This window comes from Coregonus lavaretus (assembly GCF_964263955.1).
Source record: "Coregonus lavaretus genome assembly, chromosome: 28".
NCBI classification, from domain to species: Eukaryota; Metazoa; Chordata; class Actinopteri; order Salmoniformes; family Salmonidae; genus Coregonus; species Coregonus lavaretus.
Window position 1 is genome coordinate 22,381,121 of NC_140015.1, and position 24,572 is coordinate 22,405,692.

Below are 24,572 nucleotides of genomic sequence, written 5' to 3' on the forward strand. Positions count from 1 at the left end.
CAAGATTAAGGGTTCAAAACACAATGCATTATAAAATAGTCTGAGAAAGTTGTATAGTAATGTTCTGTCAAATTAAGTTTTAGAATGAAATTGATAACACGCAACCAAAACATTTTAGAAGACAATTTTTATTAGCTTTCACATTGGACACCTATACAGACTCTTGCAAGGGGGAAAAGGAATGCACAAAAGGGCAAGACAGAATGCATCGGTTCTGTTTGAGAATGAAAAAAAAATAGCATACCATACTGCTCCGAATTAGAGAACATTTAAAACTTGTGTTGAAAGAAAGACAGGCATTCTACCGATGGTGAATTTGTAGCAGCCATTTAAGTTGGCCACCATCACAGCATTGTAGCCACAGGGGCATTCCGGAGAACACTGGAAACAGCCAAGCACTGCAACACGCCACCTTAACAGCTAACCAGCAAATACTCAACTGCTACACAACTGCGCCTAGTGCACAAAAAATACAGGAGAGAAGATTAGAGTCACAATTAAATTAATGAAAGATAAACCTACATAGCAAAGTTCACTTGCAAGTAAATCTGTGCCTGGTTCTTTCCATACTTATTGTAAAAGCTTTTGGAAGCCCTATCCATTTAAAACTTCTGTAATGGCCTTTCACTAACCCCATAACTTCCTTTACAGTTCTCTTCATGAAACCCAAAATAACAGTTGTAAAAGCTAGGTCAGCAAATCTTCACTATGACAGTTTTAGATACTGAAAATAGCCATGCAATCCAACAAATTGAAATCCCAGCAGTATTAGCCCATCTACCTCAAAAGCACATTAAGTATTTTTATTTATTTTTTAAACATTGCACAATGAAAGACAAGCCTAGTCTGGGCAAACAAAAAAAGCCTTCAGATCAAGATACAATAATAACCTTTTACACCAGAAATCATTGTATGGACAGGGTCCTCAGTCTGAAGTCCTCATTGGCGTCTAATCTGAAAAAGGTTTGAAAGACAAGCTGTAAGAAACAGGTGTTGGAAAACAAATAGCCTTAAACCTCTAGTAATGAAGTGGCGACGACTTGTTAACTTGACCACCCCTCCCTCCAGATAGACGTGGAGACACCTCCAGGCCATAATCAGCTGGCAATGTAATGCCAAGGTCATGTGCATAGCACATTTCCCCCTTATTAGTAGGAAAACTAGTCTACATTTGAAAAAAAATTGCCAAATCAAAAGCTATGCCAACCCATTTCTGATGGGTGAACATTGTTGGTTCAAGGAAGGAACCAACGTCAAGAGACGCCCGGGCTTCACAAAATGAGAAATCTTGTCATGAGAAACCAGAGTCAGACAAACCTTGGTTCCCTCCTGAGCACAAGTATTTGCCCCCAAAAAGGCCGAGAGCATGACCTGGAGGACAATGCAAGGCTTCTGTCCATTGTCCTGCAGACGTACCTCAACACCACCCCAACACTGACTGCAACCTGCAACCGGCCTGCAACCTGCAACCGGCCTGCTCCATAGCAACCCCCACAGCAGCAGGTGCCCGGACAGCTCACACACCCAGCTCACTAACTGCTCATACTGCCTCAAACTCCTCTTTTGCAAACAGGATTCCGCAGCTTGGAGGAAAGAATTCCAGATTTTTTTGAACATTTTATTTTTATGGTAAGTGTATTTTCAAATACCACAGATGTACATTTCAAGAACGGACCTACATTTCCTCTACACTGATAACAAACCGGAACATTGGGCAGGACAGAGTAAAATTGTGACAAAGGAATAGTCCCAAAAATCCATCAAATGTGGGTTTAAGGCAACAACCATATGGGACAGTTTTCCATTCCTCTTTGCCATGCCCAGTGTTACAGTAATATGCATAACCATTTTGAGGTGGAAAAAGACTTAAAGCAGCTGACATTTTGTCAAGACATCCCACAACCAACCCCCTTCTATTCAACCACAGATAACCGTGGAAAAGGGAGACATAGTGCAAATCCATCCCACACATCACCCTCCCCATGCTATTCATACAATTTAGTGTAACGCTAGACTTCACCTCAAACAATTTACAAAAAGGTAGTGTTAAGGTTTTCCCATCTCCTTGCCCAACACTTACCATTTTGTCACTCATCTATGGGGTTTCAGCTCCATTCTCCCCAGGTGACTTGGGCTGGCTCTTGGATCTTGACCTTGAGCCTCTTTCTGCAGGGGTGTGGCTCCTGGAACGGGACTTTGATTTAGGGGTCTTGGATTTGGAGCGGGACCTGGATGGGGACTTTGCCTTGTCTCTCTTAGGGGAGCGGGACTTGGAGCGAGAGTAGGAACGGGACCTTGATCTGCTGTTGCGGGAACGGCTGCGGGAACGAGATCGGCTTCTGCTCCGGGATCTGCTACGTCTCCGACGCCTGGGACTGTGGGGAAAACTAGAGTAAGTTCGGTGTGCTGAGTTATCGCCTATCTAAAAAACAGTTGTAAACGTAAGTCCACAACACTCTCAAAACGCTGCTAAGTTATCCGGTCAATTAACCATGCATGTAATGGTGGCTGCTTGACGCTTCATAATCGATACAAGGGCCATAAGGTAGCGTTACCGTTACAACATTCAAGTTCCTACACCAACATTATGCGTCATAACTAACGTTAGCCAAGTAAACGTAAATTTCACTGTAAATAATTATCACATAGCCAACAATGAAAAACGACCCAATCGAAGGAGAGCTAGAGCAACTACTTAACCATGTGCTCAGCTCTTACCTCCTACTTCGTCGGCCATCACCCCCGTACCTCCGGGGAGCACCTCCACGCCGACGGTCACCACGCTCTCCACGGTCACCACCACCTCCATGGTGAGAATCTGGGGGACGTCCGTAGCGTGCCATCTGGACTCTCAGCTCGCGCCCGTCCAGCACGGCACCATCCATCGCGTCCATCGCATCCTCTGCATCCCGCTTGTCATGGAATCGCACAAAGGAGAACCCTCTGCTCTCTTTCGTATAACGATCTCGGGGGATGTAAACATCTCCTACCCTACCATACTTTTCGAAGACACGGCGAAGGGTCTCAGGTGAGGTTCGGTACGTCAGATTATCCACTTTAAGAGAAGTCATGCCCTCAACATCGGGCGGGGGCCTACCATAACTCATGTTGCAGATAGCTTAGCTAGCCTAGCTAACAAACACGCAACGGTACTATCAGAAAGAAGGTGAAAGGTCAACACCCGCTTAAAGTTTTTGATTAAAAGTATCGTACTTAAACACCTTGCTCGCTATATGTCGAGTTTTTCTTAAAAAACTGCAATATAGCTTTCCAAATTTATGACGATTTCCTTAGCACAGACCATTTGTTTGCACGAGCTGTCGTCCCTTGCTCCTCCTCGTTGAATGAGGTTGATGAGGAACGCTGCTGCGTATTTATTTGGAGGGAAAAGCAACACAAATCTTCAAATTACACATTTTGAATCATAATTCAATACCCCAAAACATATGATATTATATACAAATAACTTGGATGGGACACAAATAGAAAATACTTTCAATTCAGTAATGTTTTAAAATGTTTGACCCGGAAACGAGAGTGACATCAGACTAGCAAATAAACTCAGTTTCCCAGTAGGCTTTGGGTTATACGGCGGTGCAATGTCAGCTGATTTATCTCACATGACGAACAGTTTCGGTCACTTACTGATAATTATTCAAAGACTGTTTTACACTAGACGGGGGAAAGTATTGTAGCCTAGTACATTATTGTTGGATTCTTTCTAGGATTTGAGTCCATCTGCTAACTCCACAAGTCGTTATTGGTTTGCTAACTATGTAGCTTGCACAAACAAGGACTATACAGTGCAGCACCCGAGTCGGTAAGTTGTTTTCTTCTCAAATGGCTAAACAGACAAAAGCAAGGAAGTACTGTAGTGATTATTTGGTAGCAGATCTAGCTAGATATGTATTGTTTGGACAATAGTTCATATTCATAGCATTGTTTGTATTTCCCAACCTTTCTACAAATTTCTCAACAAGGTTATTTTGATTCTGTTCTTTTTCAGATGAGCTGTGGGCCCCTTCAAAGGTTTTTTAACTAACCCATTTCGTCAAGTAATATTACAGTGACACCCTGCAGCAAGCATGGGTCCAGAGGGAAAGACACTCTTGAACATCATAATCCTGGGTTTTGGATTTATGTTCATGTTCACTGCTTTCCAAACATGCGGCAATATAGAGGTATGGTTGAACTGACAAATGATACATAGAAATTCAAACCACACAACTGTAGGGAACCTACAGGGGAAATTGATATTGATGGTGTCATTTGTTTATGTCTCGTGCTTTTTCAGCAAACTGTGATCAAGAGTTTCAACAGCACTGAATTCCATGGGAGTGGATACACAAGGTAATTCATTGTGATGCTGAAATACTGTGACTTTGTCCTATGATAAAGATTAGAACTGTTGGAAGATCGTAATCCTGTCTCTCTCTCAAATAGGTCTCCAAAGGTAAGTAATTGAATCTGCCCAGTTTAGACAACAAAGTTGACTTTCAGTTCTCTACAATATCCCAGTTTGCCGAGGTATTACGTAAATAACATGCATATGACTGTGCTGTTGTAGGGCCTCGTTTGACTTAATTGCTGCTGTTGGCCTTTATGGACATCTTAATGACACCACCCGTGGCAGGCAAACACCTGGCTTTTTAAAAATTCAAACACATCCTTAGTGACTTAGAATAAAATGCCTGCAGTTGTAGCCATGTTGCTAACATTTTCTATGAATAGCGGTATTACATTGGCGCAATATCATCTAATTCGTTTTTACACATGTCTTTACATGTAGCATGGCCATCATCTATGGAGTTTTCTCTGCATCCAACCTGATTGCTCCCTCAGTAGTGGCTGTTATAGGACCCCAATTGTCCATGTTCTTTAGTGGATTAGTATACAGGTGAGCACACTCTTTTGACCTTTCTTTAAATCAACCCACTGTAGCCTATACCTGTTTATAGAACTGTTTCTTTACCAATTCTCTCTGAGATGTTAAAGCTGTTCAATGTTTTGTTTCCATCAGTGGATACATTGCCATGTTCATCCACCCCTTCACTTGGAGCTTCTACACAGCCTCTGTAGTAGTTGGAATAGCAGCTGCAAGTAAGAAGACTGTGCTATTCTTACTTGAGAATTAAAGACTCGTATCTCTATTACCACATAACCCCCTTTCTTTTCTCTCTCCATCTGTGGCCTAGTATTGTGGACAGCTCAGGGGAACCTACTCACCATCAACTCTACAGATGCCACCATTGGCAGGAACAGTGGTATTTTCTGGGCCTTGCTACAGTTCAGGTACTTCTTCTTATCAGCATAACTGTATTGATTGCAGCACTGTTTAGCATAGCTTTTTCACCCTAGTACTGAATCCATGGTGTTGCACTGCCTAACATGTATTTATCTCATTTTGCAGCTTATTCTTTGGAAACATGTATATTTATTTTGCCTGGCATGGCCATGTTCACATATCAGGTATGTCATCAGTTTTGGTTAACTTTTTACTATAACGATGTAAATATGTTTTGAACGTATTCTACCTAGATTCATTAGTCTTTTCCCCTTTCCTTTTTATAGTATCTAGCATTCCCTAAGTTCCCTTGACATAATGAGGAAATCTCATTTTGGCCATAAGTTACTGACACATGCTGGTTGTGTGTGTGTGTGTGTGTGTGTGTGTGTGTGTGTGTGTGTGTGTGTGTGTGTGTGTGTGTCTAGACAAGGATCGCCAGACAGTGTTCATCTCTCTCACGGTCATCAGCCTGGTGGGCAGCTTCCTGTTCTTCCTGATCCAGAAGCCAGAGCCTGAGGCCACACCCTCCGAGGCGTCTGAGTCCACAGAGAGCGCCTCTATCGTTGTGTGAGTGCAGTCTGCAGACAGGCTGGGCTGGAAAACATGGTCTAGGTCTAATGTTAGAGTAAACTAGCACAAGAAAGATTGTCCTTATCTACCCTTTTATTGACCAGAATCACGCATGTTGTCATGCATACATACACACATCAAATATTGATATACTAATAGATATGCCATACAAATGGTGTTTGTGCATTCTGTACCTGCCGTTGTATGTAAGGTACAGCGTATTCCTCCATAGGCCTGGGTTGAATCTGGATAATTCTGTATTTCTCTATGTTTGAATAGGCTGTACTTAAGTTTATTTATGGATTTCTCTTCCTTGCAGAGCGACTCCAGGTCTCGGTTCCCAGGCTCTGGACGCTTTCAGTGAGTCAGAGTTAATTGGTTGCAACTTACTTCAATCTGTCTTATCAGCAATATCCACAAAGGCCCAGAGCTCAGCTGACTGATATGTGCCCTCTTCTTACAGAGAAAGCGTTGCAGTTGTCTGTCACTAAAGAGATGCTACTGCTAAGTATCTCCATAGCATACACAGGTGAGCAAATTAATTCAAATTCCTTCAGCAAAAAGCTGGTTTGGGCTATTTCCAATATGAGGAAACTTCTTTCAGTGGATGCTAGTATACAATTATAAAAATATAAACGGATGCATATTCAATTGACATTGAGTATGTTTGAATGCGTAACCATAGATTCTATGTGTGTAACTCTTGCTCCGTCTCCACCTTCAGGCCTAGAGCTGACATTTTACAGCGGGGTATACGGGACATGTATAGGAGCCATGACACGATTTGGGGACGATGCCAAGAGTCTGATCGGGCTCTCTGGCATTTTCATTGGCCTGGGAGAGATCCTAGGTGAGTATGTTACCACTGTTGATTCTAAGTAGTTTTTTTATCTTCAATGCTGTTTCGCATCACATGATACACGTGAGGTTATGAAAGCAGATAAAACTGGGTTGCCAGGAAGGGACTGATGAGGAAGTCAATGCCTCTGTTTTTGCTGTGCCTCTGTGTGTCCAGGAGGGGGCGTGTTTGGGATGCTGAACAAGTGCAACCGGTTTGGGAGGAACCCGGTGGTGCTGCTGGGGCTGATCACTCACTTCGTGGCCTTTTACCTGATCTTCCTAAACATCGCCAGTGATGCCCCCATTGCACCAGAGGAGGGCACACACCTGCAGGCATACATCACCCCCAGGTACACAGCAGGGCTTACTCAGATGGCCCATTTAACAATCACCATAGATTACTATTACAACAATTCTACTGTACTTTGCATAAGGATACAGTAGGTCAGGACATGAGCATTATGTTAAGTGTAGCAGTAGTGCATAATTGCATTTTAACTCTGATATCAGGTTACTGCAGATTGTGTAAAGTTCCATGTCTGTATTAACCTGGGATGTTGTCTGTTCAGTGTTGAGGTGGCGTTGCCTTATTTGCTTAACCTGTTGTGTTCTGATGTGTGTCCACAGTGTTGAGGTGGCTCTGCTGTATTTTTGACTGTATTGTGTGTTCAGTGTTGAGGTGGCTCTGCTGTATTTTTGACTGTATTGTGTGTTGAGGTGGCTCTGCTGTATTTTTGACTGTATTGTGTGTTCAGTGTTGAGGTGGCTCTGCTGTATTTTTGACTGTATTGTGTGTTCAGTGTTGCGGTGGCTCTGCTGTGCAGCTTCCTGCTGGGCCTGGGGGACAGCTGCTTCAACACCCAGCTGCTGAGCATTGTGGGATTCATGTTCCGGGAGGACAGCGCTCCTGCCTTCGCTGTTTTCAAGTTTGTCCAGGTACATTGATATCTGTTAGGCCTACACACACGGTATGGTTTGCTAACTATGGTGGTGATGTATTACTCGGAATGATTTGAAGAAATTTAACATTGAGTTATTTGCATGATATATCCCTCGATTCCCCATACTTGCTATCCACTGTTGTTGTATTACAGTGGTGTAACTTGGTGCTCTTGTCCTCCACAGTCCATCGCAGCAGCCCTGGCCTTCTTCTACAGTAACTATCTCCTGCTGCACTGGCAGCTGCTCATCATGGTTGTGGTGGGCTTCCTGGGCACGCTATCCTTCTTCGTGGCTGAGTGGATGGTGGTCTCCAGCAGACGTGACACTGACTATGACAGCATATGACAACCTATGGGAGGAGGGGGCCACGGTGAGAGGAACTATTCACACCTGGACAGGTCATCCGGGGAAGAGTCAGTGTAACACCTTCCTATCAACCCAGCTATCCTTTGGAATCCTTCAACTGATATTTTGACTGGCCCACCTCCGCCCCAATAAGCAGAGACTGTTTTAGCATAGTCATTCACAGCTCTATTGATTTTTGCCTTTCAAGTGTATGAGACAATTTAATACTGTATGTTTTACTCTACTTGGAGTGAATCAGTTGTGCACAGAGGAGCCTTTATTTTCACGTTCAATGTCATTCACTGTGCTTGTGTCTTTATGTAGATGTTCAGCTGGTTGGTTTCAATGTGCAGTAGTCATTGACATTTTATATAACTAAGGTTTAGCTAGAGACTGCTATTCCTACCAAAGTTTCCAGGCTCAACATGAATCTTACTATTGTACTTACATTTGATAGAAGAAAACGTAGTACAGTTGAGTCTTGATAAGCGCACATCGGATATGTACAAACTCTGTTTACATGCAGTACAGTTGACCAGTTCCAATTCAAATATACACTTTTCACTTCTGCATGCTCAGGTTTAGTATACACATTTAGAACACTCCCAAGCCATTGCATTTATCAGGACTCCACTGCATCTAGATTTCTTGTAAGATGGCATTTGTCATAAAGGGAGAAATTATCAAGACACATATACACTAGCTTATTGCAATTTTAATTATTTTGTTATAGTGAAATCCATACCAAATTGTTGAACAATGCTGTAAATGTTATTTCTTTGTCAATATTTGCATCACGCTTTCAGAGTATCTGTAGTATTCCATAGGTTTAGTCAAAAGTGGGATCCAAAAGGCCATACATAGTGTCTTGAGGATGATGGCATAGCCATGGTAAATATGGCTGTTGGATGAATGGTGAATCATAAAATGTAGACCAGAATTTTAATGTCTAAACTGCACTAGGTTATATTGCTCTGTTAAATGTCACATTGAAGAACTCTGAGCTTATGAGTTTATGAGGCTATGGTTTTATTTAGAACTCACATTGAAACATTTTTTCTTTTACATTTTCATCATGCAATTTCGATTGAGGTCATAAACTGTTTACAATGTTTGTGCTCTTTGCCAAAAATGTATAGTCTAACTCATTAATCATGGCATTCATTGTGTGGATTGCTGAATGTAGAGTTCAGTTGTTCGGTGGAGCATGAAAACTGAGTTTGAAGATTGTTCAGCGCCAGAGCTATTGGATGTGAGGCAATCAATAGGATTTTGAGGGAATGAACTACAACGTGTTATGCATTATGAACCAGGTTTCTACTTGAATGTAGTTGCATTTAGAAAAACACTAGGATATGTACGATTATTTTATGAATTTATTATTATGATTAAATTGTAATTTTTAGCCTTTTTTAGTGTCTGTATGCTCCTTTTTGCATACCTGGGGTGAGAACAGGTGATGCTTTGCATACATTCTCAACAACACAACCCTTGTCCTACCTGATGACGATTCGATGCCTGCCTTGTTGCTCAGCAACCAGAGACGCTGTGAGTCAAAATATGGGATGCGATTATTGTGTAACGGAAGGAGGCTACTGTCAGTGTTACGTCCAATAAGGTTCTAGGGTAGGCGTGAGAGATTAGAACCAAATTAAAACAATGTTTAAAGCAAGGTACAAATGGCATTGGAATAAGAAACAACCGAGATTGAGTAGCCACGAGAAGGTGTTGAAAAGTAACTATGTAGGGAAGATTTAATTCTAATTTACAGACACTTTTTTTATTTGGTGCAGACGAAACAAAGTATTTTTTTCTATAATTTTTACATCTATATTGTTTGTGTTCGATCCTGTAGTTTTTTGATCTTATTTAATTGAATCATTCTGGCGTTTATATATTGGAAGAAACTATATCTTTCATATCCCTCGTAAATATTTTTTTTAAACATTGAAACCCAAAAGTAGTGTGAGCCAAAATGTCAGCTGACATTAGTTTGTTCGATTTGGTGAACCTGTCGATCGGGACACCTGATGTTGGAGCTGTCAACTTCAATGCGTTGCATACCCTCCTCCACGCTATCCTGGGACACCTGAAAATTCAAAATATGACCACCGGCTGGAGAGAGGAGGATGCTCCGCCACAGCAGCCCCATGGGCCGCCTCTGACCAAGTCCTCTAGCCCGTACCATCACATGGAGGACAAACTGCGGCAGATAGAGAGACAGATGGCCGCGTTGGAGAAGCTTCCTAGCGGTACAGATCTGCTGAGCCGCACTGCCTCAACCACAACACCGGTCAACGACATGTGGCAGTTGATGCAGCTCCGCCGCAAGGCTCAGGCAAGTGAGGACGGCGTGTCCAAGGTGAGACAGGCTCTTCCTCAAAATGTATTTATTAATATCGCTGAGTTATAATTTTATTTTAAATTGAAATAATGTCATACGAGGACAGGTGAAAGTTGAACGCTGCTGCTGTGGCAGTGCTCCCTCCCTTGATCAACTGTCAAACTTTGTTGAAACTTTGATTTGCCTGTGATGCACAATTTTGCTTGTCATAAGATAGGCCCCAAATCATTTAGGGGAATCTGCCCCAAAACATAATTTTGTGGTCATAGAAAAATGGCCATAACAGTCAAGAAATAGGATTACATTACAGTTCCACTAGACTACACATCCATCTTGTGACAGATGTTTGAGTCTGGACTGAGGTTTATTTATTGACCCATATTTTAGCAGGTAAATTGACTGAGAACATATTATCTTACAGCAATGACCTGGGAAAGAGTTACAGTGGGGAGGAGAGGGGGCGAATTAGCCAATTGGAAGCTAGGGATGATTAGGTGGCCATGATGGTATGAGGGCCAGATTGGGAATTTAGCCACAACACCGGGGTTAACACCCCTACTCATATGATAAGTGCCATGGGATCTTTAGTGACCACAGAGTCAAGACACTGAAAGACAGCATCCTATGCAGGGCAATGTCCCCTTCACTGCCCTGGAGCATTGGGATCTCCTTAGACCAGCGGGAAGAGTACCCCCTACTGGCCTTCCAGCAGCATTCTGTCTCCCATCCAGGTACCGACCAGGACCAACTACTTAGTTTCAGAGGCAAGCCAGCAGTGGAATGCAGGGTGGTATGCTGCTAGCAAGTGATTCAGCCCCTCTCATCTGTATTAAGTCCTTGAGTGCTTGCTCATCAGAGCCCTGTCCCGCAGCTGGGGGCCTGTCTGTGTGGTGAATGGTGAGCATTTCAGAGCACTCAGCACTGGATAAGGATATTGATGACAGAGCACAGTACAATAGGTGATGGGCACCGCACTTTCTTCTCAAATGACCTTGCTGTGTCTCTGTTCCAGTTTCCAAAGGAAAGGCCACTCCCCAAAGATAAGCACCACTCTTGTGGTCCCTGTGTATGCTGTGTAACAAAATGGAATAGCTGAGTAGTGCAGATCACTCTGAGCATGTGAACACCAGCGGAGGCTGCTGAGAGGAGCTATAGGAGGACGGCTCATTGTAATGGCTGGAATGGAATTAATGGAACGGAGTCAAACATGGTTTCCATGTGTTTGAAACCATTCCACCTATTCAGCTCCAGCCATTACCATAAGCCCGTCCTCCCCAATTAAGGTGCCACCAACCTCCTGTGGTGTACACTATTTAGAATCAGTGTCGGTCCAGTACTTCATACCACACTCTGAACTGTGTCTCAGCTGTTATCTGAAATGTCTGAGTTTGAAATATGGACACTGATAGAGACATGACAGTCTGTGTTGATAAAGCAAGTAGGAAGATCGAAAGATTGCACAGGACTTAGCTATCTTCACTGATGTTGCCCAGACCTGCCCAGTTATCCCCCCCTCTCTCAATTCAATTCAATTCAATTCAATTCAATTTAAGGGCTTTATTGGCATGGGAAACGTATGTTAACATTGCCAAAGCAAGTGAAGTAGATAGTAAACGAAAGTGAAATAAACAATCAATATTAACAGTAAACATTACACTCAGAAGTTTCAAAAGAATAAATACATTTCAAATGTCATATTATGTATAATAGTTAAAGTACAAATGGGAAAATAAATAAACATAAATATGGGTTGTATTTACAATGGTGTTCGTTCTTCACTGGTTGCCCTTTTCTTGTGGCAACAGGACACAAATCTTGCAGCTGTGATGGCACACTGTGGTTTTTCACCCAGTAGATAAGGGAGTTTATCAATATTGGGTTTGTTTTCGAATTCTTTGTGGATCGCTGTAATCTGAGGGAAATATGTGTCTCTAATATGGTCATACTCCTCTCTCTCTCTCTCTCTCTCTCTCTCTCTCTCTCTCTCTCTCTCTTCTCTCTCTCTCTCTCTCTCTCTCTCTCTCTCTCTCTCTCTCTCTCTCTCTCTCTCTCTCTCTCTCTCTCTCTCTCTCTCTCTCTCTCTCTCTCTCTCTCTCTCTCTCTCTCTCTCTCTCTCTCTCTCTCTCTCTCTCTCTCTCTCTCTCTCTCTCTCTCTCTCTCTCTCTCTCTCTCTCTCTCTCTCTCTCTCTCTCTCTCTCTCTCTCTCTCTCTCTCTCTCTCTCAGGTAGATAAGGTGTAATTGGTCTCCTGCAGAGAAATGACTGTAATTGTCAGAGGAAGAATAACACTCAGGTGAAATGAGGGAGGGACAGCCAGTGGGTCCAGGCGAAGGTGCCTCTTTGAAAATCCTTGGAATCATTCATGTCTGCTGTGGGTCAATAACAGTATCCACTGGCCCTGTCTGTCCCTGTCTGGCCTTGTCTGGCCCTCGCTGGCCCTGATTGGTCTTCTCTGGCCCTGTCTGCCATATCCCTGAAGACCCCCACTAAGACACAATGTCCGTCAGTTTCTGTCTCACAACTCATAGCAGCATATTGTATTTGCCACATACCTTAGCCAGGGTCACTCACTTCTTAACCCATGACGGAGATTGTCAGGGGATTGTTGTGGTTGATAAAGGTGTGCTCCGCTGTGATCCCACAGGGTACATGTCCTGGCTCTGAGAGGGCAGTGAAAAGTCTGCCTGAGTGGTGCTCTGTGTTCACAGTGGCGTGGAAGGATTGCAGGCCACCGGCCATCTTAGTCAGAGCCAGTTAATGGCTGACTAAAGAGTAACAGGGAGGTAGAGCGGATGGCTTTCTTCCCAATCGCAAATAACTTCCTTATTGTTGGGACAGTAAAAGTCAGTGTACTTATATTATGTTAGTTACTCATTTCCTACCCCTTTTACTAGAGTTTTGCTTGTTGTCAGAAGGGGCTTGTATTTATGTTGTCCTGTCCGTTACCATTGGCAACAGACTTGTGGGTGATGCAGACCCAGATGTTGTGGCAGAAACAGGAAGGAGGTTGGGCACTCTATCCAAGCAACATCCTCACAGACAAACAGACAAGAGGACTAGGGACATTGTGTCTAAAGGAAGATAAGGTTGGGGATGTCCCCTGGTTAGGGAGCCCAGCTCCTTTGAGGGAATAGGACCATGCATACATTTTTCCCACTGTTGGTGATGTAGGCTATTATAATAATTTCCTGTATACTCAATATATCAGCCTCACGAGGAGCTTTTGAACTGTCATTGGAATCTCATAGGAAATTAACCATACCCTGGACCCACTCATCAAAATGTGACGAATACAGACAAATCTCTGTTTGTCATTAGGGGTTGGGTTGGTTGCCGGGTTAGAATATTCTAGTGTATGTCCTGCTACAAGATTTGATCATGTTTAGCCTAATCTCATGTCTCTGAGATACTTGAGGCGATCGTTGAAAAGGTGGTCTCCTCCAGAAATATATCTTCCACGTTTACAGCTGACTTAACAACCTGTTAGTTATTCAGCCAACTGGTTGACGGCCTGTGCAGCTCAGTGGGGTCACTGTGCATAATTTCATGTCTGGGTGCATTTGACAAAACCCACAGGAACTCTGGTCAATACGTTCAAAGCCACCTGTTTCAACTTTGCTTAGTAAACACAACATATTTCTAATTTGCAACACCCAACACCCAGAGTAAATGTGTGGGTGTACTCTGTCAACAAGGCTTCAGCTGTGTTAAAGATAAGGGGTGGTTCCATATGAGCAGGGGTTATGTACTCTGAAAAACATGGATTATCTGGAGACAGACAGGTCCTACCGCTGCTATGTAACAGCTTGTGTGTCTCATCTAATGCATATGGACGATGGTGTCCTAGGAACCTCCCTTGGGGTGAAAGGTCAACTGGATGGAGCCATGGAGAGGAGTTTTGGGATCCCTCCTAAATGAAGGGGTTTAGGATCTTCCTACTGATCTTCAAAGGAAGTAGCCAGGGGAATGGTCACATATATTGCTTTGGTCAGGGGGAGTTCTACCTTACTGAGTCCCCTGACCGCTTCAAAGTTTCACAGAGTCTTGCTGTGGGAGATTAGAGAACTGGGCTGAGTCAGTTTCAAGTGTTTTGGGCATAAAGAAAAATGAAGGGTGTGAAAAAGCTTTAGACCTAATGCAACGAGATCACCATGCGTGTTGATTCACCCTGAAGAAGGCACAGTGATGCCGAAACGTTGGTGGGTTACCCAATATATTACTGGGAGCTTATACAGTGCATTCGGAAAGTATTTTTCCCACATTTTGTTACGTCACAGCCTTATTCTAAAATTGATTAAATAGCGTTTTTCCCTCATCAATCTACACACAATACCCCATAATGACAAAGCAAAATAGTTTTTTGTAGAAATGTTTGCAAATGTATATATTTAAAAACCTGATATCACATTTACATAAGTATTCAGACCCTTTACTCAGTACTTTGTTGAAGCACCTTTGGCAGCGATTACAACCTTAAGTCTTCTTGGGTATGACTCTACAAGCTTGGCACACCTGTATTTGGGGAGTTTCTTCCATTCTTCTATACAGATCCTCTCAAGCTCTGTCAGGTTGGATGGGGAGCATCACTGCACAGCTATTTTCAGGTCTCTCCAGAGATGTTCGATCGGGTTCAAGTCCGGGCTCTGGCTGGGCCACTCAGGGACATTCAGAGACTTGTCCCGAAGCCACTCCTGCGTTGTCTTGGCTGTGTGCTTAGGGGTCATTGTCCTGTTGGAAGATGAACCTTCGCCCCAGTCTGAGGTCCTGAGCGCTCTGGAGCAGGTTTTCATCAAGGATCTCTCTGTACTTTGCTCCGTTCATCTCTCCCTCAATCCTGGCTAGTCTCCCAGTCCCTGCCGCTGAAAAACATCCCCACAGCATGATGCTGGCACCACCATGCTTCACCGTAGGGATAGTGCAAGGTTTCCTCCAGACGTGACGCTTGGCATTCAGGCCAAATAATTCAATCTTGGTTTCATCAGACCAGATAATCTTGTTTCTCATGGTCTGAGAGTCCTTTAGGTGCCTTTTGGCAAACTCCAAGTGGGCTTTTACTGAGGAGTGGCTTCCGTCTGGCCACTGCACCTTAAAGGCCTGATTGGTGGAGTGCTGCATAGATGGTTGTCTTTCTGGAAGGTTTCACCTATCTCCACAGAGGAACTCTGGAGCTCTGTCAGAGTGACCATCGGATTCTTGGTCACCTCCCTAACCAAGGCCCTTCTCCCCCGATTGTTCAGTTTGGCCGGGCGGCCAGCTCTAGGAAGATTCTTGGTGGTTCCAAACTTCTTCCATTTAAGAATGATGGAGGCCACTGTGTTCTTGGGGACCTTCAATGCTGCAGATATTTTTTGGTACCCTTCCCCAGATCTGTGCCTCGACACAATCCTGTCTCGGAGCTCTACGGTCAATTCCTTCGACCTCATGACTTGGTTTTTGCTCTGACATGCAGTGTCAACTGTGGGACCTTATATGGACAGGTGTGTGAATTTACCACAGGTGGACTCCAATCAAGTTGTAGAAACATCTCATGAAACAGGATGCACCTGAGCTCAATTTCGAGTCTCATAGCAAAGGTTCTGAATACTTATGTAAATAAGATATTTCTGTTTTAAATTTTTTTGCTTTGTCATTATGGGGTATTGTGTGTAGATTGATGAGGAAAATTTTTATTTAATACAGTTTAGAATAAGACTGTAACGCAACAAAATGTGGAAAAAGTCAAGGAGTCTGAATACTTTCCGAATGCACTGTATATAGAGTGTGCGACTCTCTTTATTTTTATAGCCTACGATTCAGTCATCATAACAGAAACTGGCAAAAGATAATGATTGTGTTAAATGATCTGACCAGGGATGTGAGGTTCTTTGAGATTTGAATCTTTCAAACACACTCTGTTGTGTTTCCAGTCTATGTCGCTGATCCAGGATCTGCTGAAGGAGATCCAGGACCTGAAGGAGTCCAGAGACGACCTGAAGAAAGCGGTCAAGAGCCTCCAGAACCAACTCGACCAGGTCAGACACACATCCACACTGGCAAACCCTCATAGTGAGGGGGGATTGCAGGTAGACAACATCTGGCAACCTTGCTCATCTCCCTCATTAACCCACAGTAGGGGATACACCCAGTGCTCATCACTAGGGAATCCTTCTCCATCTCACCACCCCACACAGTGGTGAAATATAGCGTCATGTAGAGCCCGATCCACCCTGGCCCTGGTCCCCTCCCTCCCTCCATCACTCTCTGTAGGTGTTACGGTCCGGCACTGTTGTTCCTGTCCCCGCTTGTTTTCCTTTTCCTTTTTTCCCTGTGTGTGTTGTCTGTGTCTGTCTCCTCCCGCTGTGCAGCCCAGTCAGAGGATCTAGGTCAGGGGGCGTGGCCATTCTCTCTCCTGCTCAGTTACATCCAGCTGCAGCTCATTGTCACCAATCAACCAGCAGTTATCTACCCGGGCTGGCCACCTCTCCAGCGCCAGTTCGTTCCTACACCACCTGTGGTAACTTGGCTCCGTACAGCAATCTCAGTTTAGTTGTTACCCTCTCAGCATTATAGTTGTCTCTGCCACGTTTGTAACCTGTCTCTCCTTCGACCAGATCCCGTCTGTTCCTGCTGCCTGCCTGCCTGCCACTCCCACGCCGCAACCTGCTCATCTGTTGTCTGATATCCTCGTCATCCAGCTCTCAGTGCTACTGGCTCTCCACCCCACTCAGCTCCTACCCCGGTCTGAAGCTGCTCCACCCTGAACTGCTTCTCTCTGCCAAAACACGCTGAATAAACAACATCTTAATTCACCCTCTTTGTCCGTGTGTCCATCTCTGCGCCTGAGTCCCCACCTAGCCTAACAGAACGAACTGGCCAAACATGGACTCAGCAGAGATGCCACATGAAACAACGGGTGATGGCGTACAACGCGCCCTCCATTCACAGGGAATGTTATTGGGACAACACGACCAACTCATCCGGTCTCTATGGGATAACAACCAGCGGTTGTTGGATCAAGTATCTCAGCTCACCTCTCAGGTAGCTAACCTGGTAACACTCACTACTCTTCCTCCCTCTGCTTCTCCTCCGCCTGTTCCTCCTACAGTTGCTCCAGGCTCGGCTTCCGCTCCTGCCCTGCGGGAACCCCCTACAACCTCACCCGAACCTTTCAAATGCCGTGGTTTCCTGCTTCAGTGCCGCTTGGTGTTCCAACAGAAGCCCCTGTCTTTCTCCACGGAATCCTCAAAGGTACATTACGCTCTGGGGTTACTGAGGGGCAAAGCTTTGATTTGGGCAGAAGCGGCTTGTTCTACTCAGCAGATTGCCAGCCTGTCGTTTGACGATTTTTCCTCTCAATTGAAAATTGTGTTTGATCACCCGGACCATGCCGGGACCGCCACAAAGAGACTGTTGAAGCTACGACAGGGCACGGGTAGCGTGGCTGAATACGCCATTGATTTTTGGACCTTGGCAGCCGATTCCAAGTGGAATGACGAAGCTCTTCAGGGAGCGTTTGTTAACGGTTTGAGTGACACGATTAAGGATGAACTAGCTGTTCGTGATGAGCCTGCTAACCTTCATCTTCTCGTTTCCCTTGCTACACGAATAGACAACAGGCTACGGGAGAGGAGACAGGAGAGGGGCGGTCGGGTCCGCACCGCAGGCGGGGCCCCCTCGCTTTCTGCAACCCGAGCAACACCACCACTCGGACACCGCCCACACACCTCAGCGGATCCCTCCACGGAACTAGACGAGCCCATGCAGCTGGGCCGTGCTCGTCTGTCCCCTGCCGAAAAGGAACGGCGCATGCGGGCTGGTGAGTGCGTGTACTGTGGGGACCGCACTCATTTCCTGGTTAACTGTCCGGTTCGCCCAAAAGACAAAGCTCGCAGGTAAAAGTGGGCGTACTTGCGAGCGCTACACCTGACTCAATGCCCACAGCACCCCGTCTAGTTATCCCAGCTACAGTCCAGTTCAGGAATCTGTCTCTCCCATTAGCTGCTCTGATTGACTCTGGTGCTGAGGATAGTTTCCTTGACGTTAACCTGGTCACTCAGGCTGAGATCCCTGTTAAGCCCCTGCCTAAGCCTATAACAGTAACCGCTATTGACGGCCATCAGTTTGCCAACATCACCCACCAAACTGTCCCCGTTTCTCTCATGCTGTCCGGCAATCACAAAGAAACCATCCAGTTTAAAGTAGTCTCCTCCTCGGCCTCCCCTCTTATTGTCACGATCGTCTGAAGAAGCGGACCAATACGCAGCGCGTGGAGTGAACATGATGACTTTATTTAATAAAGCAACCACGAAAAACAACAAATGACGATAGTGAAGTCCTCTGTAACACTGACAGAAACATGGAACAAAAACCCACAAACCAAGGAGAAACCACACAGTATAAATATGGCTCCCAATCAGAGATAACGAGCCGACAGCTGACACTCGTTACCTCCGATTGGGAGTCATATGACTAATCAAGAACAATCACCCAACATAGAAATGAACAACTAGAATCCCCAACATAGAAATACACCCAAACAATGAAAATGAACAACCCTGGCTCAATAATCAAAGTCCATGGAGCCAGAGTGTCACAGTACCCCCCCCTAAAGGTGCGCACTCCGGGCGCACCAGCATACAGTCTAGGGGAGGGTCTGGGTGGGCGTCTGTCCATGGTGGCGGCTCTGGCCCAGGTCGTGGTCCCCACCCCACCTTAGTCACTATCCGCTTCCGTAGCCCCCTCCACCTGACCACCCCCCAATTAAACCCCACTGGATTAAGGGGCGGCACCGGACTAAGGGGCAGCACCGGACTAAGGGGCAGCACCGGACTAAGGGACAGTACCTGACTAAGGGGCAGCACCGGACTGAATGGCGGATCCTGGCTGGCTGGCTCTGGCGGATCCTGGCTGGACGGCTCTGGCGGATCCTGGCTGGACGGCTCTGGCGGATCCTGGCTGGCGGAAGGCTCTGGCTGATCCTGTCTGGCGGAAGGCTCTGGCTGATCCTGTCTGGCGGAAGGCTCTGGCTGATCCTGTCTGGCGGAAGGCTCTGGCTGATCCTGTCTGGCGGAAGGCTCTGGCTGATCCTGTCTGGCGGAAGGCTCTGGCTGATCCTGTCTGGCGGAAGGCTCTGGCTGCTCCTGTCTGGCGGAAGGCTCTGGCTGATCCTGTCTGGCGGAAGGCTCTGGCTGCTCCTGTCTGGCGGAGAGCTCTAGCGGCTCCGGTCTGGCGGACGGCTCTGAAGGCTCATGGCAGACGGGCGGCTTTGCAGGCTCAGTACAGACGGGCAGTTCCTGCGGCGCTTGGCAGACGGACAGTTCAGACGGCGTTGGGCAGACGGGCAGTTCAGACGGCGTTGGGCAGACGGACAGTTCAGGCCCCGTTGGGCAGACGGCAGACTCTGGCCGTCTGAGGCGCATCGTAGGCCTGGTGCGTGGTGCCGGAACAGGAGGTACCGGGCTGAGGACACGCATCTCAGGGCTAGTGCGGGGAGAAGCAACAGGGCATGCTGGACCCTGGGGACGCACCGTAGGCCTGATGCGTGGTGCCGGAACTGGAGGTACCGGGCTGAGGACACGCACCTCAGGGCTAGTGCGGGAAGCAGCAACAGGGCATGCTTGGCCCTGGGGACGCACCGTAGGCCTGATGCGTGGTGCCGGAACTGGAGGTACCGGGCTGAGGACACGCATCTCAGGGCTAGTGCGGGGAGAAGCAACAGGGCATGCTGGACCCTGGGAACGCACATAAGGGCTAGTGCGGAGAGCCGGAACAGGGCATGCTGGACCCTGGGGACTCACATTAAGCCTAGTGCGGAGAGCAGCAACAGGACGCACAGGACTCGGGAGACACACAGGAGGCTTGGGGCGTGGTGTAGGCACTGGTGGGAAAGGGCTGGCGACGCGCACCGTATCCCTGGTGCGAGTGGCCGGAACAGGCCGGGCCGGGCTGGCGAAGCGCACCGTATCCCTGGTGCGAGTGGCCGGAACAGGCCGGGCTGGGCTGGCGAAGCGCACCGTATCCCTGGTGCGAGTGGCCGGAACAGGCCGGGCTGGGCTGGCGAAGCGCACCGTATCCCTGGTGCGAGTGGCCGGAACAGGCCGGGCGGGGCTGGCGAAGCGCACCGTATCCCCGGTGCGAGTGGCCGGAACAGGCCGGGCCGGGCTGGCGAAGCGCACCGTATCCCTGGTGCGAGTGGCCGGAACAGGCCGGGCCGGGCTGGCGAAGCGCACCGTATCCCTGGTGCGAGTGGCCGGAACAGGCCGGGCCGGGCTGGCGAAGCGCACCGTATCCTTGGTGCGAGGGGTCGTAACAGGCCGGACCGTACTGGAGGCACACACCACTGGCTCTACCCCGGGAACTGGAACGGGCCGGACCGGACTGGATACACACCTCAGTCTCTCACGCCGTGCCTCTACATCTCCTTTCCCTACTTTGGCCAGTGACCCCCGTAACCTGGTTGCCTCTTGAATTCGCCCCTTCTCTGCCTCCGTTAGCCCCGTCGTCCAAGCCATGTGCCCCCCCCAAAAAACTTTTTGGGGTTGCCTCTCGTCCTTCCAACGATGATGGCCCTGCTGACGCCGTTGCTCCTCTCGCCGTCGCCTCTCCACCGTTTCGCTCCATGGACGGCGATCCATCCCATCCAGGATCTCCTCCCAAGTCCAGGACCCCTTTCCGTCCAAAATCTCCTCCCATGTCCAGGAAGCCTTTGGAGCTGGGTCCTGTTGCCGCTTGACACGCTGCTTGGTCCTTTTAAGGTGGGTTTTTCTGTCACGATCGTCTGAAGAAGCGGACCAATACGCAGCGCGTGGAGTGAACATGATGACTTTATTTAATAAAGCAACCACGAAAAACAACAAATGACGATAGTGAAGTCCTCTGTAACACTGACAGAAACATGGAACAAAAACCCACAAACCAAGGAGAAACCACACAGTATAAATATGGCTCCCAATCAGAGATAACGAGCCGACAGCTGACACTCGTTACCTCCGATTGGGAGTCATATGACTAATCAAGAACAATCACCCAACATAGAAATGAACAACTAGAATCCCCAACATAGAAATACACCCAAACAATGAAAATGAACAACCCTGGCTCAATAATCAAAGTCCATGGAGCCAGAGTGTCACACTTATCCTCGGTTTCCCTTGGCTTAGCCTTCACAACCCCCATATTGACTGGCAAAACCACAAAATACACAGTTGGAGCACTCACTGCCATTCTGCTTGCCTTGGGTCGGCTATTCCGCCCTCTGTAGGTTCCCCTGCTTCCCCTGTCAAACCCCCAGACCTCTCTTCAGTCCCTAAAGAGTACCTGGACCTGGCCGAGGTATTCAGTAAGTCCAAAGCACTTTCACTACCACCTCATAGGCCATACGATTGCGCTATTGAGTTACTGCCTGGAGCCCCTTTGCCGTCCAGTCGGCTTTTCAATCTGTCCCGTACTGAGAGAGAAGCTATGGAAACCTACATAGGCGACTCCCTAGTCTCTGGCATCATTCGTCCCTCATCTTCCGCTGTTGGTGCTGGGTTCTTTTTTGTAGAGAAGAAGGACAAAACATTACGCCCCTGCATTGACTACAGAGGACTAAATAACATCACAGTCAGAAATACGTACCCCCTGCCTCTCATCAACTCAGCATTTGAACCCCTTCATGGTGCCACCGTGTTTACCAAACTCGACCTGCGTAACGCTTACCACCTCGTTAGGATCAGGCAGGGAGACGAATGGAAAACTGCGTTCAATACCCCTCTCGGACACTTTGAATACCTAGTCATGCCATTCGGTCTCACTAACGCCCCAGCAGTGTTTCAGGCCATGGTTAACGATGTGTTGAGGGATTTTCTACACCGTTTTGTGTTTGTCTATTTGGATGACATTCTAATATTCTCTAAGTCACAGGATGAACACGTCTCCCACGTCCGTCTGGTTCTCCATGCCTCATGGAAAATAAACTGTATGTGAAAGCAGAAAAATGTGAGTTCCACCGGCAGTCCGTCCCCTTTTTGGGTTTTATTATCGAGCGGGGACAAGTGTCACCAGACCCTGACAAAATCAGAGCGGTTGCGGAGTGGCCCACACCCACGTCTCGGAAACAGCTACAACGCTTCCTGGGCTTCGCCAACTTCTACCGCCGCTTCATCAGGGGTTTCAGCCGAGTGGTTGCCCCCCTGACCAAGCTCACCTCCCCAAAGGTGCCATTCCTGTGGACGCCTGAGGCCGAGTCAGCCGTGAGTACACTGAAGGAACTGTTCTCCACCTCCCCTGTTCTTATTCATCCAGACACTAGTTTGCAGTTTATTGTGGAAGTGGACGCCTCTGATTCGGGGGTGGGGGCTGTCCTGTCACAACGTTCCCCCACGGACCAGAAGCTCCATCCTGTGGCCTTTTTCTCCAGGAGATTGACCCCTGCTGAGAAGAACTACGACGTGGGTAACCGGGAGTTGCTTGCTGTCAAGTTGGCGTTGGAGGAGTGGAGGCACTGGCTAGACGGAGCAGAGCAACCCTTCATAGTCTGGACAGACCACAAGAACCTGGCTTACATCCAGTCATCCAAGAGGCTAAACTCCCGTCAGGCCAGATGGGCTCTGTTCTTCAGCAGGTTCAAGTTTATTTTAACATATCGTCCTGGCACACGTAATGTCAAGCCTGATGCTCTCTCTCGCCAGTTTACAGACAATGAAGACTCCAGCAATCCTGAACCTGTTCTGCCCGCTTCCTGTTTGGTGGCGGCTGTCCACTGGGAAATCGAGTCCCTCGTCCGATCGGCACAAGAGTCGGAACCTGGACCGGCCGATGGCCCCCCCGACCTTCTCTATGTTCCCGCAGCCGTGCGGCCGCAAGTGCTCAACTGGATCCACACCTCGCGCTTCTCCTGCCACCCTGGTATGAACCGTACACTGTCGCTACTGAAGAGGCACTTTTGGTGGCCATCCGTCGAGGCTGACGTCCGGGAATACGTGGCGGCCTGTTCCATCTGTGCCCAAAATAAGGCTTCCCACCGGGCTCCTTCGGGCCTGCTGCGGCCTCTCCCAGTCCCGAGTCGTCCTTGGTCTCACGTGGCCTTGGACTTCGTCACTGGACTTCCTATGTCTGAAGGTAATGACACCATACTCACCATCGTGGACAGATTCTCTAAATCTGCCCATTTTGTTGCATTACCAAAATTACCGTCTGCCAGTGAGACAGCCGACCTCTTTGTCCTACATGTATTCCGTCCCCATGGAATACCTGTGGACATAGTGTCCGATAGAGGCCCACAGTTCATTTCTCGGGTATGGAAGGAGTTTTGTTCTGCTCTGGGTGCCTCTGTCAGTCTCTCATCAGGTTTCCATCCCCAGTCCAATGGCCAGACTGAGAGGACCAATCAGGACCTGGAGGCTGCTCTACGCTGTGTGACATCCCAGAACCCGTCCACCTGGGCCAAACACCTCCCGTGGGTCGAATATGCCCACAATTCCCTCACCTCATCTGCCACCGGCCTCTCACCATTTGAGGCGGCTTTGGGGTACCAACCGCCATTGTTCCCGTCTCAGGAAAGGGAGTTAGCCGTCCCGTCAGTTCAGGATAACCTTCGTCGCTGCCGCAAGGTGTGGGTGGACACCCGTGAGGCCCTTCTACGGACAGCAGAGCGTAACAAGAGAGTGGCGGACAGGCACAGGGTAGTCGCTCCCCAGTTCCAGCCTGGTCAGCGAGTCTGGCTCTCCTCCAGCAACATCCCCCTGCGCACTGACTCCCGTAAGCTGTCGCCCCGGTATTTGGGTCCTTTCGAGATCGACTCCATCATCAACCCTTCGGCTGTTCGGTTGAAGCTTCCCCAGGCCATGAGAGTCCATCCTACATTTCACGTGTCCCAGCTGAAGCTGGTCTCCTCCAGCCCTTTGTGTCCGCCTGTGGATCCCCCTCCGCCACCGCGTATTATTGACGACCATCCAGCCTACACGGTGCGGAGACTGCTGGACGTCCGGAGGCGTGGTAGAGGGCTTCAGTACCTGGTGGACTGGGAGGGATACGGTCCCGAGGAGAGGTCCTGGATTCCCCGGCGGTTTATACTGGACCCGCAGCTGGTGGCTGACTTCCATAGGGACCACCCTGACAAGCCGGGTGGGTCGCCGGGTGGCGCCCGTTGAGGGGGGGGTACTGTTACGGTCCGGCACTGTTGTTCCTGTCCCCGCTTGTTTTCCTTTTCCTTTTTCCCTGTGTGTGTTGTCTGTGTCTGTCTCCTCCCGCTGTGCAGCCCAGTCAGAGGATCTAGGTCAGGGGG

The 24,572-nt window shown here is 47.7% G+C and overlaps 2 protein-coding genes across 7 annotated transcripts; one reads left to right on the forward strand and one right to left on the reverse strand.

Annotated features, from left to right (window-relative positions):
• Positions 1–108: 108 nt before the first annotated feature.
• LOC311103645 (serine/arginine-rich splicing factor 2-like) lies at positions 109–3,553 on the reverse strand. 6 transcript variants are annotated; one of them, XR_014610106.1, is made up of 4 exons: positions 2,749–3,553; positions 2,081–2,375; positions 891–954; positions 109–456 (listed from the first exon to the last, which is right to left on the reverse strand). XR_014610106.1 is itself a non-coding variant. In XM_084145253.1 (3 exons), the coding sequence occupies exons 1-2, from the start codon at positions 3,105–3,107 to the stop codon at positions 2,096–2,098; spliced, it is 639 nt and encodes a 212-aa protein (XP_084001379.1). In that variant the 5' UTR covers positions 3,108–3,349; the 3' UTR covers positions 109–954; positions 2,081–2,095. The 6 variants fall into 6 exon arrangements, 4 of the variants coding, with proteins under 4 accessions (XP_084001379.1, XP_084001377.1, XP_084001378.1 ...); XR_014610107.1 differs by having other exon boundaries at positions 2,719–3,346; XM_084145253.1 differs by having other exon boundaries at positions 109–954; positions 2,749–3,349.
• A 40-nt stretch (positions 3,554–3,593) lies between these two features.
• Positions 3,594–9,395, forward strand: LOC311103374 (UNC93-like protein MFSD11). Its single transcript, XM_084144937.1, has 14 exons — positions 3,594–3,820; positions 4,007–4,181; positions 4,295–4,350; positions 4,790–4,897; positions 5,021–5,100; positions 5,196–5,292; positions 5,411–5,469; positions 5,713–5,854; positions 6,177–6,217; positions 6,321–6,386; positions 6,582–6,707; positions 6,873–7,047; positions 7,498–7,633; positions 7,823–9,395. Exons 2-14 carry the CDS (start codon positions 4,086–4,088, stop codon positions 7,982–7,984), a joined length of 1,344 nt encoding a protein of 447 aa, XP_084001063.1. The 5' UTR covers positions 3,594–3,820; positions 4,007–4,085; the 3' UTR covers positions 7,985–9,395.
• The last annotated feature ends 15,177 nt before the right edge of the window (positions 9,396–24,572 follow it).

Excerpts from the sequence above, each read along its gene's own strand:
- LOC311103645 (XM_084145251.1), bottom strand. The coding sequence starts at position 3,107 with ATGAGTTATGGTAGGCCCCCGCCCGATGTTGAGGGCATGACTTCTCTT. Across the intron at positions 2,376-2,718 it reads GATGGCCGACGAAGTAGGAG|TCCCAGGCGTCGGAGACGTA; the intron begins GTAAGAGCTGAG and ends TTTTCCCCACAG.
- LOC311103374 (XM_084144937.1), top strand. The coding sequence starts at position 4,086 with ATGGGTCCAGAGGGAAAGACACTCTTGAACATCATAATCCTGGGTTTT. Across the intron at positions 5,470-5,712 it reads TGGCCATGTTCACATATCAG|ACAAGGATCGCCAGACAGTG; the intron begins GTATGTCATCAG and ends GTGTGTGTCTAG. Across the intron at positions 7,048-7,497 it reads CAGGCATACATCACCCCCAG|TGTTGCGGTGGCTCTGCTGT; the intron begins GTACACAGCAGG and ends TTGTGTGTTCAG.